We start from the raw sequence: 13957 nt of genomic DNA on the forward strand, positions 1-13957 counted from the left end.
ATGGAATATTTGGGGTCAGTTCCTAAGGGGGGTTAAAGGGGAGCGGGGGGAGGACACCCCGTGAACACTGCCAAAGGGACAACCCCCGGTGGGGTTCCTGGAGGTGGGAAGTGAAACAGGATCCCTGGGGAGGGGGGCTGTGATACGAGCCCCCCCTCGGGCTGGAATCCAGCAGGATCAGCCCTGGGAACAAAACCCATCCCAAGAGTGGTTCCCTCATCCCAGTTCGAGATGAGGGGGTTGGAGTGGCTTTGTGGGGGGAAAGCCCCCCCCAGTGATGGGTTGATGTGGAAAAGCCTCATCCAACCCCATCCCACCCCATCCATATAAAATTCAGATCCAAAACCATTCCATGGAGAGGGCTGGCACAAGGAGCTGGGAAGGGGGGGGGCGGTGTTAATAAAGAGGGATTTGGGGTTCTCCCCCCCCCCATTCCCGGTCCAGGCACCCCCTGGGCTGGCTCCGGCCGCGATTCCCATGGGCTCCTCAGGCGTATTCCAGCTGCGCGGGGCTGCGGCTCCCTTCGCCCTTGGGCTCGGCCGCCGGCGCCTTCCCCTCGCCGCCCTCCAGCCCCTTGGCAGCCAGGTAATCCCGCACCTCCAGCTCCAGCTTCTTGGCCTTCAGCGCCGCCGTGTGCAGCTTCTCCAGGAAATCCGGCATTCCTGGGGGCAGGGGAACGAACGGGATGCAGTGAGCGGGAGCTCATGGGGGCACTGGGGCTGCTGCCACCCAAAGGGGAGATCCCCCCTGAGCCGAGCCCTCCTGCAGCTCCACTCCGACCTCCCCTCAGCTTCCTTTTCTTTCCTCCCTGTTTTCCTTCCTTCCCATTTCCCTGTTCCCCTCCTTTGCCTCTCCCTCATCTCTCCCTCCCCACGCTGCAGCGCTGCCCCTATCCCACAGCCCTGCTGCACCCCGGGATTCCTCACACTTCCCATGGTCAGAGCCTCCCTTCCCAGGAGCTTTTCCCCCATTGACTCCAGTTCCATTCTCTCTGCGCTCTGGATCCCGGGGCTGGGAGTGAGTTAAAACCAGCTCGTTTGGCTATAAAAGGGGAATCCCACTGCAGTTTCCTTTGGGAGAGATGGAATATCCTCCCACACAGACCCCTTCCCATGCGGGAGGAAGAGCAGCCCCAGGCACTCAAACCACCCCCAATTGGAAGCATCTCCTCCTATTCCTTCCCCCCCCCCCCCCAACAGGGAATGCCGGAGCCTCCTGGCTTGCTCCAGATGGAATCTCCCAGCTCGGGCTTGGAATTCCCAGCCCTGGGGCTCACTCACCGCTGGAGACCATCCAGCTGAGGCAGTAGCGGGGGAACACGGTCTGGGGGTTGTCGCTGTAGGTCAGCAGGTAATCAAACCCGTTCTGGGGAGGAGGAGCAGACCTGAGCCAGTGGGAATGCTGCATTCCCCCCCCCCCCCCCCAACCCAGATTCCCCATAGGAGGAATCCTGATGCTGGGTTTAGGAGCATTAAATGCTTCCCAATGGGATTTGTGAGGCTCGAGCAGTGCGTTTGGCTCCCAGGAGCAGGATGCTCCTGCAGGAAAAGGATGAAACTACTGAGCTGGAGCTTCCAATCCCCCATGGAGGGGTTTTCCTTGGCTTTGGGAAGTGACTGATCCCCCTTCTCCAGTGTGGAGCATTGAGCCCAGCTCAGTACCGGCAGCCGGAGAAGGAGCAGATCCACTTGGAGCAGCAGGAATGTCTCCTCTGCCCCCCGGCCCACGCCAGGACCCACCTCATCGAAGGTTTTGTGGGGCCGGATCACCATCTGGGATTCATAGGTCCTGACCCGAACGTACTCGGGATCTTCCGGGACACTCGGATGCTCCACAGCCCTGGAGGGAAGGAGATGGGAGCAGCTTGGGATGATGTGCTGATGCCTTGGAGGTGGCTACCAAGAGACCAAGGGTTTCACCCCAAAAGCCGCTCTGGTTTTGAGGCAGATCCCTGAGGTTTGGCCGAGTCCATCCCGGAATTCCTCCCAGCACGCGGCAGCGGGACACGTACCGTGAGACCAGCACCATCAGGTTGTTCTCCTGGTCCACGCTGTACCGCCGCACGTACACGTAGTCCCGGGAGTACATGGGGTACTGGGGAGGGAGAGCACGGGGATGAGCCCCAGGGCCTTCCCGGGGTAGGGAGGGTGGGAATGGGGCTGCTCACCGGGAAGTGCGTGACCCAATGGATCACTTCGGAGCCAGTGGCCAAATCCCTCTCGATCACATCCAGTTTGATGACCAAGGAGTCCCATTTCTTCCTGTACTCGGTGTCCAGCTGCAGAGAGAGCCCGGAGCGGGGGGGGGGGGGGTGAGGAGCTGAGGGCACCCAGTGTGTGTGGGGCCAAAAGAGGGGATGGGATCCAGAGGGACCCCCCCCCACCCCACCCCTGCATCCAGCTGCCCCATCCCAAGGCCAGGTTGGACACAGGGGCTTGGAGCAAGCTGCTCCAGTGTGAGGGGGGGTTGGAGCTAGGGGAGCTTTAAGGTCCCTTCCTCCCAAACCTGATGTCCAGGGCACTCACCTGCACATTGAAGAACTGCCGGGGGGTGACATCCGTGTAGGAGCCGAACACTGCGGGAAGAGGAAGGTTTGAATCCCGGGATTAGAAGGAAAAGGGATTTTCTTAGGCAGGACCCTCCCCCCCCCAAGGGCATCAGGACGGGACCATCCCCACCGTGGTACCTCGGTACTGGTACAAGTGGGTGCCCTCGATCGGCCGCCGCCAGAGCTTAAAGTGCTTCTTGTCCATGATCATCTCCCAGGGCTGCTCCCCCTGCTCCGCTCTGGGATCCAGGCGCTGGGAATCCCCCTGGAACAGGCTGGAAATGTTCTCCATGTGCTTCATCTCCTGCGCAGAGCTGGCACCAGAGAGACCCAGTGACCATCCAAGCCCAGGTCCGGCATCTTCACCCACAGGAGCTGGATCCAGGTCTCCAAGATCTGGGATAACCCCGTCCCGTGCTGCAGCTCCCCTCCCACACCATTGACACGAGAGTGGAAAGGCTGGATCCACCCAGAGGCTCATTCCCAGCGCTCCCGGCGCCGGGCCACGCTCACTGTGCCAAAGGAATTGGCACCAGTTTGTGACCTGCGAGGCCGGTCCCACTGGTCCGGCTGAATTCCCATTCCCTAGAAGTCACCAGACTCCTGGATGGATCCCAAATGGATCCACAAACCCCTCTGCTCGATCTGGAGGCGCAGCTCCAGCTTCTCCACACCCCAATGCCCCCATCCCAAGCTGGGATGCCAGGGAAAACAGAGCTAAAGGAGAGGGGACAGGGAATGAGCCCTGGGAGGGGATGGGAAAGGGGATCCTCTGATCCCATTCCTCCCTTCCCGACGCTGTTCCCTATGGAGGATTCCTACCTGCCTAGGGAAAAAGGCATCGGCTGCCGGGAAGGGAGGGGAGCGGAGCCGGGCTGGATAAGGAGAAAGGGAAGAGCAAGGAGGGACAAGCCAAGGGCAGCGTCCTCCTCCTGGGAGCCTCCGGGAGCGGATGGAGCTGGAGGGATCCTCACAAGGAGGTTACAGAGGCTCCAGCCTGCTCCGAGTCACCGGGGACAGGATAATCCCGGCCCCGCTTTATTTAATCCCAGGCCTAAGCCGAGCGCTGCTGACCCCAGTGGAAAACTCCAGCGGGTTCAGGCCGGGCCCCGCAGGGAAGGAGCCGGGATTTGGTGCCTTTGGTGCCTTTCCCAGCGCTGGGATCGCCCTCACGCGATGCCGGTGGCACAAACAGGGCTCGAGGGTCGCGGCTCCTTCGCTCTGAGGTTGAATTAAGCCTCGGGAAGGGCCCTCTGGAGCGAGCCCATGGGACTGGGGCCCCCCCCCAGGCACAAGGGAGAGGTTTGGGGTGCAACTGCCAAGCGTGGTGGGGGCACCCAGCATCGGGGGGACACCCCCCAAATCCTACAGAGGGGGAGCTCAAGGGGCACCCCAAGGGAACCCCTATGGTGGGACAGGAGTGAGAGCACAAAGGGGACCTCCCCCAGCACCCCAGAAATGGGGACAAGGGGGTTTGGGGGGGAAAACCACCCCATAGATTTAAGGGACGGACTTGAGGTGCACCCGCCCCGCTCGGCCTATGGGGCCTGCCCTATGTCGGGGGGGGGGGGGGGGGGGGGGGGGGAGCTTTGGGCTGCAAAGGGGGGACCCGGGGGGCTCTGGAGCCCTCCAGCGCTGGGGGCGGACCCGCCCGATGGGGCTCCCCGCAGGGGGGTTTGGGGGTGCGGAGCCCCCCAAGCGCTGTGGGGGACACGACGCGCACACACAGACACACACACACACACACACACACACACACACACGCACCGCTGCAGCTCCTCCTCCTCGATGCGCTGCCCGTCCCACACGAACACCCCGGCCAGGGTGGCCATGAGCCGGCCGGTGGCGGCGAAGGCGAGGCGGCCCCGGAGCAGCCACCACCACCACCCCCCCCCCCCCCTTCTCCTCCGCCCCCTCCGGTTCTCCGCGCCCGCTCCGCTTCCCCGGCCCCGCCGCGGGCCCGGCTGCAGAGCAGCGCCAGCAGCGCCCGGCCGCGGGCGGCAGGGCCAGGGCCGGGGGGAGGCGCGGCGGGGCCCGGCCGGGCGCAGCGGACGAGCAGGCCGGCGAGCGGCCACCGCGGCTGCAACATGCCGCCGCTGCCTCCGCGGGGCCGCCCCTGCGGCGCGCTGCCGATGGCGTCATCGCGCCGCGCCGCGCCACGCCATTGGCCCCCGCGGGGGACACCTCGCTGCGGTCATTGGGTGAGGAGGGCTCCGCGGGGTGGGGCTTGAGGCAAGGACACGCCCCCAGGGTCAGAGGGCGGGGCGGGGGAGGTGTGGAGGGTAATGGGGTGTTATTGGGGGGCAATGGGAGGTTTGGGGTCTGGGGGGGGTACAGCGGCAGTGGAGGGGGATTGGGGACAGCACAATGGAGTCATAGAATGGTTTGGGTTGGAAAGGACCTTGAGATCATCCAGTCCCAACCCCCTGCCATGGGCAGGGACACCTCACACTAAACCAGGGCACCCAAGGCTCTGTCCAGCCTGGCCTTGAACACTGCCAGGGATGGAGCATTCACAACCTCCCTGGGCGACCCATTGCAGTGCCTCACCACCCTCACATAAAGAACTTCTTATCTCCAACCTGAACTCCCCATTTCAGTCTGAACCCATCACCCCTTGTCCCATCCCTACAGTCCCTATGAAGAGCCCCTCTCCAGCATCCTTGCAGCCCCCTTCAGACACTGGAAGCTGCTCTGAGGTCTCCACGCAGCTTCTCTTCTCCAGCCCCAATGTTCTCAGCCTGGCTCCATACGGGAGCTGCTCCAGCCCCTGAGCATCCTCGTGGCCTCCTCTTAACTCGCTCCACCAGCTCCATGTCCTTCTGCTGGGGACCCCGGCACTGCACACAGGGCTGCAGGGGGGGGGGGGGTCTCACGAGAGCAGAGGGGCAGGATCCCCTCCATGAGCTCGCACTGCTTCAGACGCAGCTCGGCACGCAGTTGGTTTCCGGCCTCAAGCGCACCCGTTCAGCTCACAGGGAGCTCCCCCCTTTCCCCAGCACAAAGCCAGGCTCCACTCAGGCCTCGCACCCCCTTTAGGTTGGGGGAGCCCCATCCACAGCTCCCACCGGGGGCAGCGCGCAGCCCGCACACCCCCGGCTCCAGGAGCACACTGAGCGCCACGCCCCCCGCCCGCCTCTATTTATACCCACCCCGCCCAGCCAATGGCGAGCGCCGAAGCGCCGCGTGGGCGGGGCGGAGCAAACCACTGCAGAGGGGGGCGGGAGGGGCGGTTCGTCACCCCCGGAGCGGGGCCGAGAGCCCCGGGCCCGCCGTTGCCCACCGGGGCACCGAGCAGCGTCAGGCGGGCGGACCGGGCCGGGCCGGGCCGGGCCGCTTTCCCCGGGGACACGGAGGGGCGGGCGGCAACCGGTGACCACCGGCGATACCCCCCACGGTGCGGCCGCATGTAACAGCCCGTGGCAGCCATGTTACCGGCTGGGCGCCTGCCCGGCCCAGCGCCGCCCGCCGCCATCTTGTGACACCCGGGACGGAGACCGCCGCACCCCGATGGGGAACGGGGACCCCCAAACCCCCATGGGGAACAGAGACCCCCGCACCCTGACACCAGAACAGAGACCCCGCACCCTGACAGGGGAACAGAGACCCCCAAACCCCCATGGGGAACAGAGACCCCCGCACCCTGACAGACACCGGGTCAGAGCCTGCGAAGGGAGGACCCCGGGGGAGCCTCGAAACGCGCCTCGCCCCTCCCACCTTATTTGCATACGACTCATTTGCATAAGGGGCGGGAAAACTCGTATTAGGCAGCACAGCCCCACTCCCGGACTGGTGGCAGTGGTTTTGGGGGGGGGGGGGGTGTCAGTGCTACCGGTTCCTCCGGGACCCCCCCCGCCCGCACCCGCTCAGCACAGCACAGCTCTGTCTTTATGTAAAAAACGCTTTTATCCGTCCCAGGTGTATAAAAGGCCGGAGGTGCTGAGCCCCAGCCCCGCACCGCCCGCCGCCGCCGCCTGCCCCGCAACAACCCCACACCACAGCGCTGCTCCCTCCTCCTCCTCCTGCAGGCCCGTCCCTGGGCTCTGCCTTCACCTATTCCTTACGAACCCCCCACATTCCTCGTGTCCCGGGCACAGGGCGGCGGCGGGAGGGAGCGGCTGCTTCTCCTCCTGCCCTCTTTACGCTGTTTTCTGTTGGCCCTTCTTCCCGATCAGCGACTTGTGGATGTGGGGGATGACACCTGCGGAGAGAAGAGGAGGATTCCCATCAGAGCCAGGCCAACTCCTCCCTTTATTGTGCCTCGGGAATTAGGAATCCCTGCTCGTTCCACCCCCCCCCCCTTTTAGGTGAGGGCTGAGGGACACTCACCTCCGCCGGCAATGGTGGCTTTGATCAGGGAATCGAGCTCCTCATCCCCGCGGATGGCGAGCTGCAGGTGCCGGGGAGTGATCCGCTTCACTTTGAGATCCTTGGAGGCATTCCCCGCCAGCTCCAGCACCTGCCCAGACAGGGGCGAGAGCCTCGGCATCAATCAGCAGCCCCGGCAGGGAGGAGGCAGTGGGAGGGGGGGGGGGCAGGACCTACCTCCGCGGTGAGGTACTCGAGGATGGCGGCGCTGTACACGGCCGCCGTGGCTCCCACTCGCCCGTGGCTCGTGGTGCGAGTCTTCAAGTGTCTGTGGATCCGGCCCACGGGGAACTGGGGTGGGAGGGAGCGAGTCAGTTGTTAACCCCCCATTCAACAGCACCCGAGCCACTCATGGGGGTCCCCACAAAGGGAGCTCTGAGCACACCCCCGGGCTCCTGTCCCAGCCCGATCCCAAAGCATCCCTAAGGAGGGAGGTCTGGGGCTGCCTCACCTGCAGCCCGGCTCTCTGCGAGCGGGACACCGCCTTGGCCTTGGCCTTCCCGCTGTCCTTTCCCGCCTTCCCACCAGCCTGCAGGGGAGAGACACCGGGAATTAATCCATGTGCAGCCCCCCCCCCCCCGAGCCCTGCATTGGGGCAGCAGCACCACAGGGACCTGGAGCTGTGGGAGCGAGGCCACGGAGCTGCTGCGAGGGCTGGAGCAGCTCTGCTCTGGAGCCAGGCTGAGAGAGCTGGGCTGGGGCAGCCTGGAGAAGAGAAGGCTCCTGAAGGGGAGACCTGAGAGCAGCTCCAGTGCCTGAAGGGGCTGCAGGAAAGCTGGAGAGGGGCTTGGGACAAGGGATGGAGGGACAGGCCAAGGGGAATGGCTTTAACCTGCCAGAGGGGAGACTGAGCTGAGCTCTGAGGCAGAAGCTCTTCCCTGTGAGGGTGCTGAGGCGCTGGCACAGGGTGCCCAGAGAAGCTGTGGCTGCCCCATCCCTGGCAGTGTTCAAGGCCAAGTTGGACACAGGGGCTTGGAGCAAGCTGCTCCGGTGGAAGGGGTCCCTGCCCGTGGCAGGGGTTGGAGCTGCATTTAAGCTCCCCCCAACCCCAACCAGGCTGGGATTCCATGTAAACAGGACAGAGAAACCCAGCTAACAACGTTCTAATCAGAAAGACCATCCTCAGAGTGTAACGTCCCAACACCCCCTGGACAAGCAGCAAAATACAGCTTCACGAGCCAGCAAAACACTATTAGAGCGTCCTTTGGGCTATCTATCCTCATTATAATCTCGGTTGAATATTAAAAATCACACCCACGTGTTGATAATTGGAATTACATTGAATAAATATGCAAAATGAAGTGGGGAAAATCAGGGAAGATCCCCCTGCGTGTGCTGGGATGTGCCATGGGGCTGAGCCTGTCCTCGTCCTGCCCCCAAGGGACACGCACTGGGTACGAGCTGTGCTCTGGGTGTGTTTAATGACTGATCTCTGCCGCCTTTGTAGGTGTCATTTTCACTCTCACCCTCCCAGGTGTGTGTCAGATCATCAGTGGTGATGTTCAACCCTTCCACTGCCATGAATTCAGGTCATAAAACCTCTCAGCGGAGATCTATCGCTGGGGTAAACCCCTCCCTGGGGGGAAGACCCCTTTAACATGAGGAGAGCAACACATAAAATACCCCCCAAAATCTGCTCTCTTGCACCCCAGAATCTGCTCTCTTGAAGAAACAGCAGCAGAGGAACCCCGGAGAGCAACTGGAGAGGGGGAGCAGAGCCCTAAACCACGCTGGGTCCATCTAAACCCCTGGCTTTAAACCACGCATGGATCCCGCAGTCCCTATTCCTGTCTACGAAGGAGCAATTCCAGCTGTCAGGCGTCCAGGTGCTCTTTAAACTCAACCATGGGGAAAAGAAGTTGCAAGGAAACAGTTCACGTGCAAGGGAGACATGAAGCAGATCCGGCAGCGGGAATGCCGGCACAGCAAACCCTCCCTTGCAGGACAGGGGTGTCTGTAGCACTTGCGCTGTCAGGAGAGCAGCAGAGACGCGTCCAAAAGGATCTGAAGCCCCCGGAGTTCCTTTGAAAGCAGTGAAAGCATCGCTCGGTAAAACTCCCAAAGTCATGCCCATCCCGGGCACGGTCCTGCAGGAACGCTGGCTCTGCTATGTCCAGCGTGAACATTCCCTCCTCTTCCTCACGGAGCTCAGGCTGGGCAAAGGCGGATTTGCTTCTTCATCCGTGCCGGACAGCACTGACAGGCACAGGAGCGGCGTCTCCTTTCCTTCTCCCCACGGGAGAGCATTCCCACAGGGAAACCCCCCTGGATGCAACAACTGGATCTCTCCCAAGCCAAACCCAAGTCTCTTTTTCCCCCTCTTCCCATCGCTCCAGATAGGACCAAACCCTCCAGAAAGCACCTCTGTATCGGCTGCCACCGCTTGCGTAACCTCCCCGCGGGCTCCCCCTCACCTCCTGCCGCCCGCACACCGCTTACAGACCCCGCGCCGAGGGTTACAGACCCCGCGCCATGCACACAGGGCGGTGAACTCCGGCCGGAGCCCGAGCTCCGCCTGGGCCCAAACTCGCGGGGACCGCAGGCAGCGGCTCTGACAGGCGCCCATCGGCGGGGCTCCCCCCTGACAGCCGCGTCCTCGCCCCACGAGCAACTTCGGCACCACGCGAGCAGCGCCGAGGGCTGCCCACGGCGACGCTTCCCCTCCGCCGCCCTCCCGGGGACAGCGGAAGGAGCCGCCGGGAAGCGGCGCAGCCCCCTCCTGAAGGGCCTCACCACCGCGGGAGGCTCCGCGGGGACGGGGCTCCGGCGCCCCCGGGAGCCCCTCGGGACACGGTCGCGGAGCCACCCCCGCCGCCCCTCACCATGGTGCCGCCGAGCCCCGGTGCCGATCCCGCGCTGGAGCCGCCTCAGGAGCCGCCAGACAATAACCCTCCCGCGAACGACGACGGAGCCCGGCCTGCCGCGGCGGCCCGCGAGCCAATGGCGGCGCCCCGTGCTAGTTTGAACACGCCGCTACCACCAATCACAACCCGGCTTCTTACCTCCCCCCTCGCCTGGCTCCGCCCCGCGGCCCGTTTAACGGCTGTTTTTTTCCTTTGCACACGGCACGCAGGGGTGAGGGCGGGGCCGCCCCGCGCCGGTGCGGCTGAGCGACGTGGCTGTCATCCAATAGAAACAGCGGAATGGCCAGCGAGGGGGCGGGGACAGAATGACAGACAGCTCAGGGAGCCAATGGGAGGAGGGAAAACTTTCCCGCCCATTCTCTGGCCCCGCCTCTCGCGTTGTTTGTTTGCGCGGTGCGGCGCTGAGGGAAGGGCTGCGGCCGCTCCCGGTCACGGTCCCGGTCCCGGTCGGGCTCCGTCGGGGCCCTCGGTGGGGGCGGCCCCGCCGCAGTGAGGGGCCTGAGCCCGGCACAAAGCTTCCCGCTCGGTTACGGCCGGCGGCGGTGGAGCAGGTAGGGCCGCGCCGGGCCGGTGCCTCAGCGTCCCCCCGGCTCAGGGCCCCGCAGCTGCTCCCGTTCCTTTCCGGAGGAGCCTGGCGGCACCTGCCCCATGGCCAGGCCCCCCCCCCCCCCAGCTGTGCCCCGCGCAGCCCCGGCTCCAGCCGCGATGGGGCCCCGCGGCAGCTGCTGCCGGCGGGACGCGGGTGCCGGGGGCTGCTCCCGCCTGGCCTGGGGGCCGCCCGCGGGGGTTGCCGCGTTGCTCCGTGCGGTGCCGGTGTCCGACCTCCCCCCCCCCCCCCCACGGGACATGGTGCTGCCTGGGGGGAGCCCCGCGGCCCCTTGGTGCCGTGCTGAGACCTCGGGGTGCCTGTGTGTGTGTGCACAGAGCCCCATAGGGCCCCGCAGAGGTCGGGGAGTCCCGTAAAAGCCCCACAGGTCCCCAGCCAAGCCCTGACAGTCCCCCAAAAGCCCCAAGGATCCCCCCCAAGGCTCCGAGATGCCACCAGAGGTCCTCCCCAGAGCCCCTTAGGGGTCCTGTGAAAGCCCCCAAGGTCCCCACTAGAGCCCTTGGGATCCCCCCCAAAGGTCCCATGTTTCCCCAGGGCCCCATAGTTCCACCCAGAGACCCACATGTCCTCCCCTTGGCCCTAAGGTCCCCCAGAGGTGCCCCCCAAAGCTCCATAATTCAGCCCCAAGGCTCCCCCCATATCCTTCCCTCCCCACGCATGAGGGCCCCTAAAGCTGCAAGGGCCCTTCCCAGACCCACATAAGTCCCATCCAAGTCCCACCACAACCCGTTCCCAAACCAATGGCACCCCTTCAGGGACTCCCCCCCCCCCCCCCAATGATCCAGACGGGGCAGGGCCGGGATTTGGTGTTGTTTTTTTTTTTCCATTCACTTTTCCGCATACTTTTTATTTGTTACAAACATACAATTCTTTAAATATAGACTTGTAAAACTCCATCTGCAAAAATCTGCTACGGGGGAGGAGAGGAGCAGAGGCACGAGGAGCTCCTCACGCCGGGCGTCGTCTGGCGCTAGTGGTAAGATCCAGGGATCCAGGCCCTGCCTTCGGCAACCGCCGGCCGCAGAGGGACGAGGGAGGAAGGGAGGGAAGCAAGGAGGGGGGGGGGGGGGCACAGGACACCACCCCCCCCCGGCGCCGGCAGCCCCTCCTCGGGCTGCCTAAAGTGCATATGGTTGCTTTTCTGTTTTTCTTTCATTAAAAAAATAAGAGGAATAAAACTTTCTTCTTTCTCAAGGGACTGCGGGGGGGGGGGGTGTGGGGGAAGCGGGTTCGGGCTCTCTCGGCAGATCCCGGCTCATCCCGGAGGATCCGGTGGTGGTCCAGCATCGCCCCGCCGGCACGTTCTGCTGCAGAACCCCACTGCTTGCACCACCTCCAAGCTGCTGCTCCCCTCTCCCATCTCGGCTTGATCCACGAGAGCCGTTCCAGCGCCGGGAACACGGGGCCTGACTGGCTCGACCGGCTCCGCCGGGGCTCCAGCCTCTCCCTCTTGAGCCACGGTTGGCATCTCCCACCGGGAATGCTGTCCTGGTGCGCACAGCCAAGAGCTCCGTCGGGCGTCAGCTCCGGTACCACCAGCGCTCGATCCCGCTTCCGTCCGTTTGCATTTTCTGGGACTTTTGTTTTTTTTTTTCTTTTTTTTGCTATTTTTCCGTGGATTTTTGGAAGCTTTTTGTTCGGCTCCAAAGAGGAGCCGGTGAAGGGCTCACCCGGAGCAATCACCGCTCTCCCAGCACTGAGGGCCCATTCCGTGCCCCTCACCCCCAAAGCGGCTGGGACCAAGGCAGGAGAATTCCCATTTTTATCCCTTTTTTTTGGGGGGGGGAATATTGACTTGAAGCATTCCCACTATTCCCGGAGCTCCGCACATTTTGGGGTATATACAGCGAGATTTGGGCGCTATACAAGATTTACAGGTGAGTTCTGTACAGCCACAGCGCGCTCGCAACCAGGCCCTTCCGGAGCAACTCCCAGCTGGAAGTTCCAAGGATTTGGGATCATTTCCCTCCCCCCCTACCCCACCCCCCGATTAAAAACCAACCCCCAAACCCAAAAGGAATTTGTTTTCTACAGAATCCAAAGCAAACTCCCCCCTCCCCACCCCCCCCCCCGCCCTCCAAAGCCCCTCATATATGTACACACACGCGCGGAGAGGTGTATCTACATATATATAGATACAGGAACAGCCGGACCGCGGCGTTCCCGGCGCTGATGATGTGTCACCATCACCACCACCATCATCACCACCACCACCACCATCACCTCAGGGCTGATCCTGGGTGCTGGCCACGGCCTCACCCCACTGAAAGGAAACCCCCAACCCCCTCACCCCACCCGGAGCAGCCACCCGAGTCCTCGCTGGTGCCGCGGCTCCTCCGCGCCGCCGGCGCCTCCAAAGAGCGCTTGGATTCCTCCCGTTTCGGGGATGTTTTGGCCTCTTTTGCCTCTCTCCTCTTCTCAGCCATCTCCTGCAGTGGTGAATGGAAGATTCCCACATGGAGCCGGCGCTTCTCCGGCAGGAGAAAGGCTTCGTGCTGCCGACGCTGACGCGGCCCCGGCTCCCGCTTGTGTCGTCGTGTGGATTTTGTTCTCCTTTTGGCTTTACTTGCCTCTTTTTTTTTTCCTCCTATTCCATGTATCCCATGGTTTTCGAGCCAGGCTGGCGTCGAAAGGCAAGGCTAAATTCCTGCAATTCAGCCCCAAAATACAGGAATATATATATATCGTTTATATATATATATATAGAGCTCATCCTCTTCTAAAATGAAAGGAGAGGTACCGCCTGCGTCTGGCGCCGGCGCCCGCCGCTGAGTCCGTCACGGCGGAGCCACGCTTCCCCCCAGGAATCTCCTTGTTGGAAGGAGCGGGAAGAGCAGAGCTGGGGTGGGGGGGGTCCAGCAGGACGTCACTGAGAGCTGCCTTCGGGTACAAAATACAGTACGGACGCGGGTGGGACACCGAGATAAAAGACTATTGCTCCCGTGTTGAGTGAGGAAACCGGGCTTAAAAACGGGATGAAGGGAAGAAATCCGCATTAAAAATCCCTTGGGAAGAGCGACGGCGGCAGCGGAGGCCACGCGGATGGGAGGATGGACGGAGAACGTCTGTCCCCCCCCCACGGGTGCTGCTCCTTTGGGGTGAGGAGGGGATACGGTGTCACATCCCCCTTCCCCCGCTGCACGAGGGCTTCCCAATAAATACGGAGAGAGGGATCCGCCGGGATCCGCGGCAATAAATTAAGGAGGCGGCGGCGGCTCCCAAAACACAGCGGGAAAAACTCCATAAAAACCAGGAAAACTCAAGTCCTCGACACGGAGAAGCCGTGGGATGAGAGCGGGAAACTTTGGAATGAAGAGCGCTGGAGCCCAGCTCAGTCCGGAGGCGCTGGGGAAGCGCAGGGCTGGAAGGGCCGAGTGAGCTAAAAAAACAGGGAAAAAAACAGGAAAAAAATAAGGGGGGTGGGGGGGAACCAGACGATTTGAGAGTGGAAAAACTCCGTTTTAATGCGCGAGGCAATGGGGGGGCCCCGGCGGGGGCAGCACCGGAGCAAAGGGATCAAAGAGAAGGAGGAAAAGCCTCAAAAATCCCCCCAAAAAAAAGGTCCGGATC

At 63.1% G+C, this 13957-nt stretch overlaps 2 protein-coding genes across 2 annotated transcripts; both read right to left on the reverse strand.

Moving 5' to 3' along the window:
* Nucleotides 1-386: 386 nt before the first annotated feature.
* Nucleotides 387-4465, reverse strand: STARD7 (StAR related lipid transfer domain containing 7). The gene is made up of 8 exons (XM_062608113.1): nucleotides 4316-4465; nucleotides 2687-2862; nucleotides 2526-2575; nucleotides 2168-2278; nucleotides 2012-2094; nucleotides 1740-1839; nucleotides 1281-1365; nucleotides 387-662 (listed from the first exon to the last, which is right to left on the reverse strand). The coding sequence occupies exons 1-8, from the start codon at nucleotides 4378-4380 to the stop codon at nucleotides 487-489; spliced, it is 846 nt and encodes a 281-aa protein (XP_062464097.1). The 5' UTR covers nucleotides 4381-4465; the 3' UTR covers nucleotides 387-486.
* Nucleotides 4466-6435: 1970 nt separating this feature from the next.
* LOC134158320 (histone H2A.V) lies at nucleotides 6436-9895 on the reverse strand. The gene is made up of 5 exons (XM_062608115.1): nucleotides 9739-9895; nucleotides 7368-7445; nucleotides 7094-7207; nucleotides 6878-7007; nucleotides 6436-6749 (listed from the first exon to the last, which is right to left on the reverse strand). The coding sequence occupies exons 1-5, from the start codon at nucleotides 9739-9741 to the stop codon at nucleotides 6688-6690; spliced, it is 387 nt and encodes a 128-aa protein (XP_062464099.1). The 5' UTR covers nucleotides 9742-9895; the 3' UTR covers nucleotides 6436-6687.
* Between the last annotated feature and the right edge of the window lie 4062 nt (nucleotides 9896-13957).

The sequence above is a fragment of the Pezoporus occidentalis genome, unplaced genomic scaffold (assembly GCF_034315485.1).
Source record: "Pezoporus occidentalis ecotype Australia unplaced genomic scaffold, CSIRO_AGI_Poc_V1 ctg1293, whole genome shotgun sequence".
NCBI lineage: Eukaryota > Metazoa > Chordata > Aves > Psittaciformes > Psittacidae > Pezoporus > Pezoporus occidentalis.

Coding starts and splice junctions, on each gene's coding strand:
- STARD7 (XM_062608113.1), bottom strand. CDS start 4,380: ATGGCCACCCTGGCCGGGGTGTTCGTGTGGGACGGGCAGCGCATCGAG. Junction 2,279..2,525: donor GGCAGTTCTTCAATGTGCAG/GTGAGTGCCCTG, acceptor CTCTCTCTGCAG/CTGGACACCGAGTACAGGAA. Junction 1,840..2,011: donor CTGATGGTGCTGGTCTCACG/GTACGTGTCCCG, acceptor CCTTCCCTCCAG/GGCTGTGGAGCATCCGAGTG.
- LOC134158320 (XM_062608115.1), bottom strand. Junction 7,208..7,367: donor CGCAGAGAGCCGGGCTGCAG/GTGAGGCAGCCC, acceptor CTCCCACCCCAG/TTCCCCGTGGGCCGGATCCA. Junction 6,750..6,877: donor AGCCACCATTGCCGGCGGAG/GTGAGTGTCCCT, acceptor TTCTCTCCGCAG/GTGTCATCCCCCACATCCAC.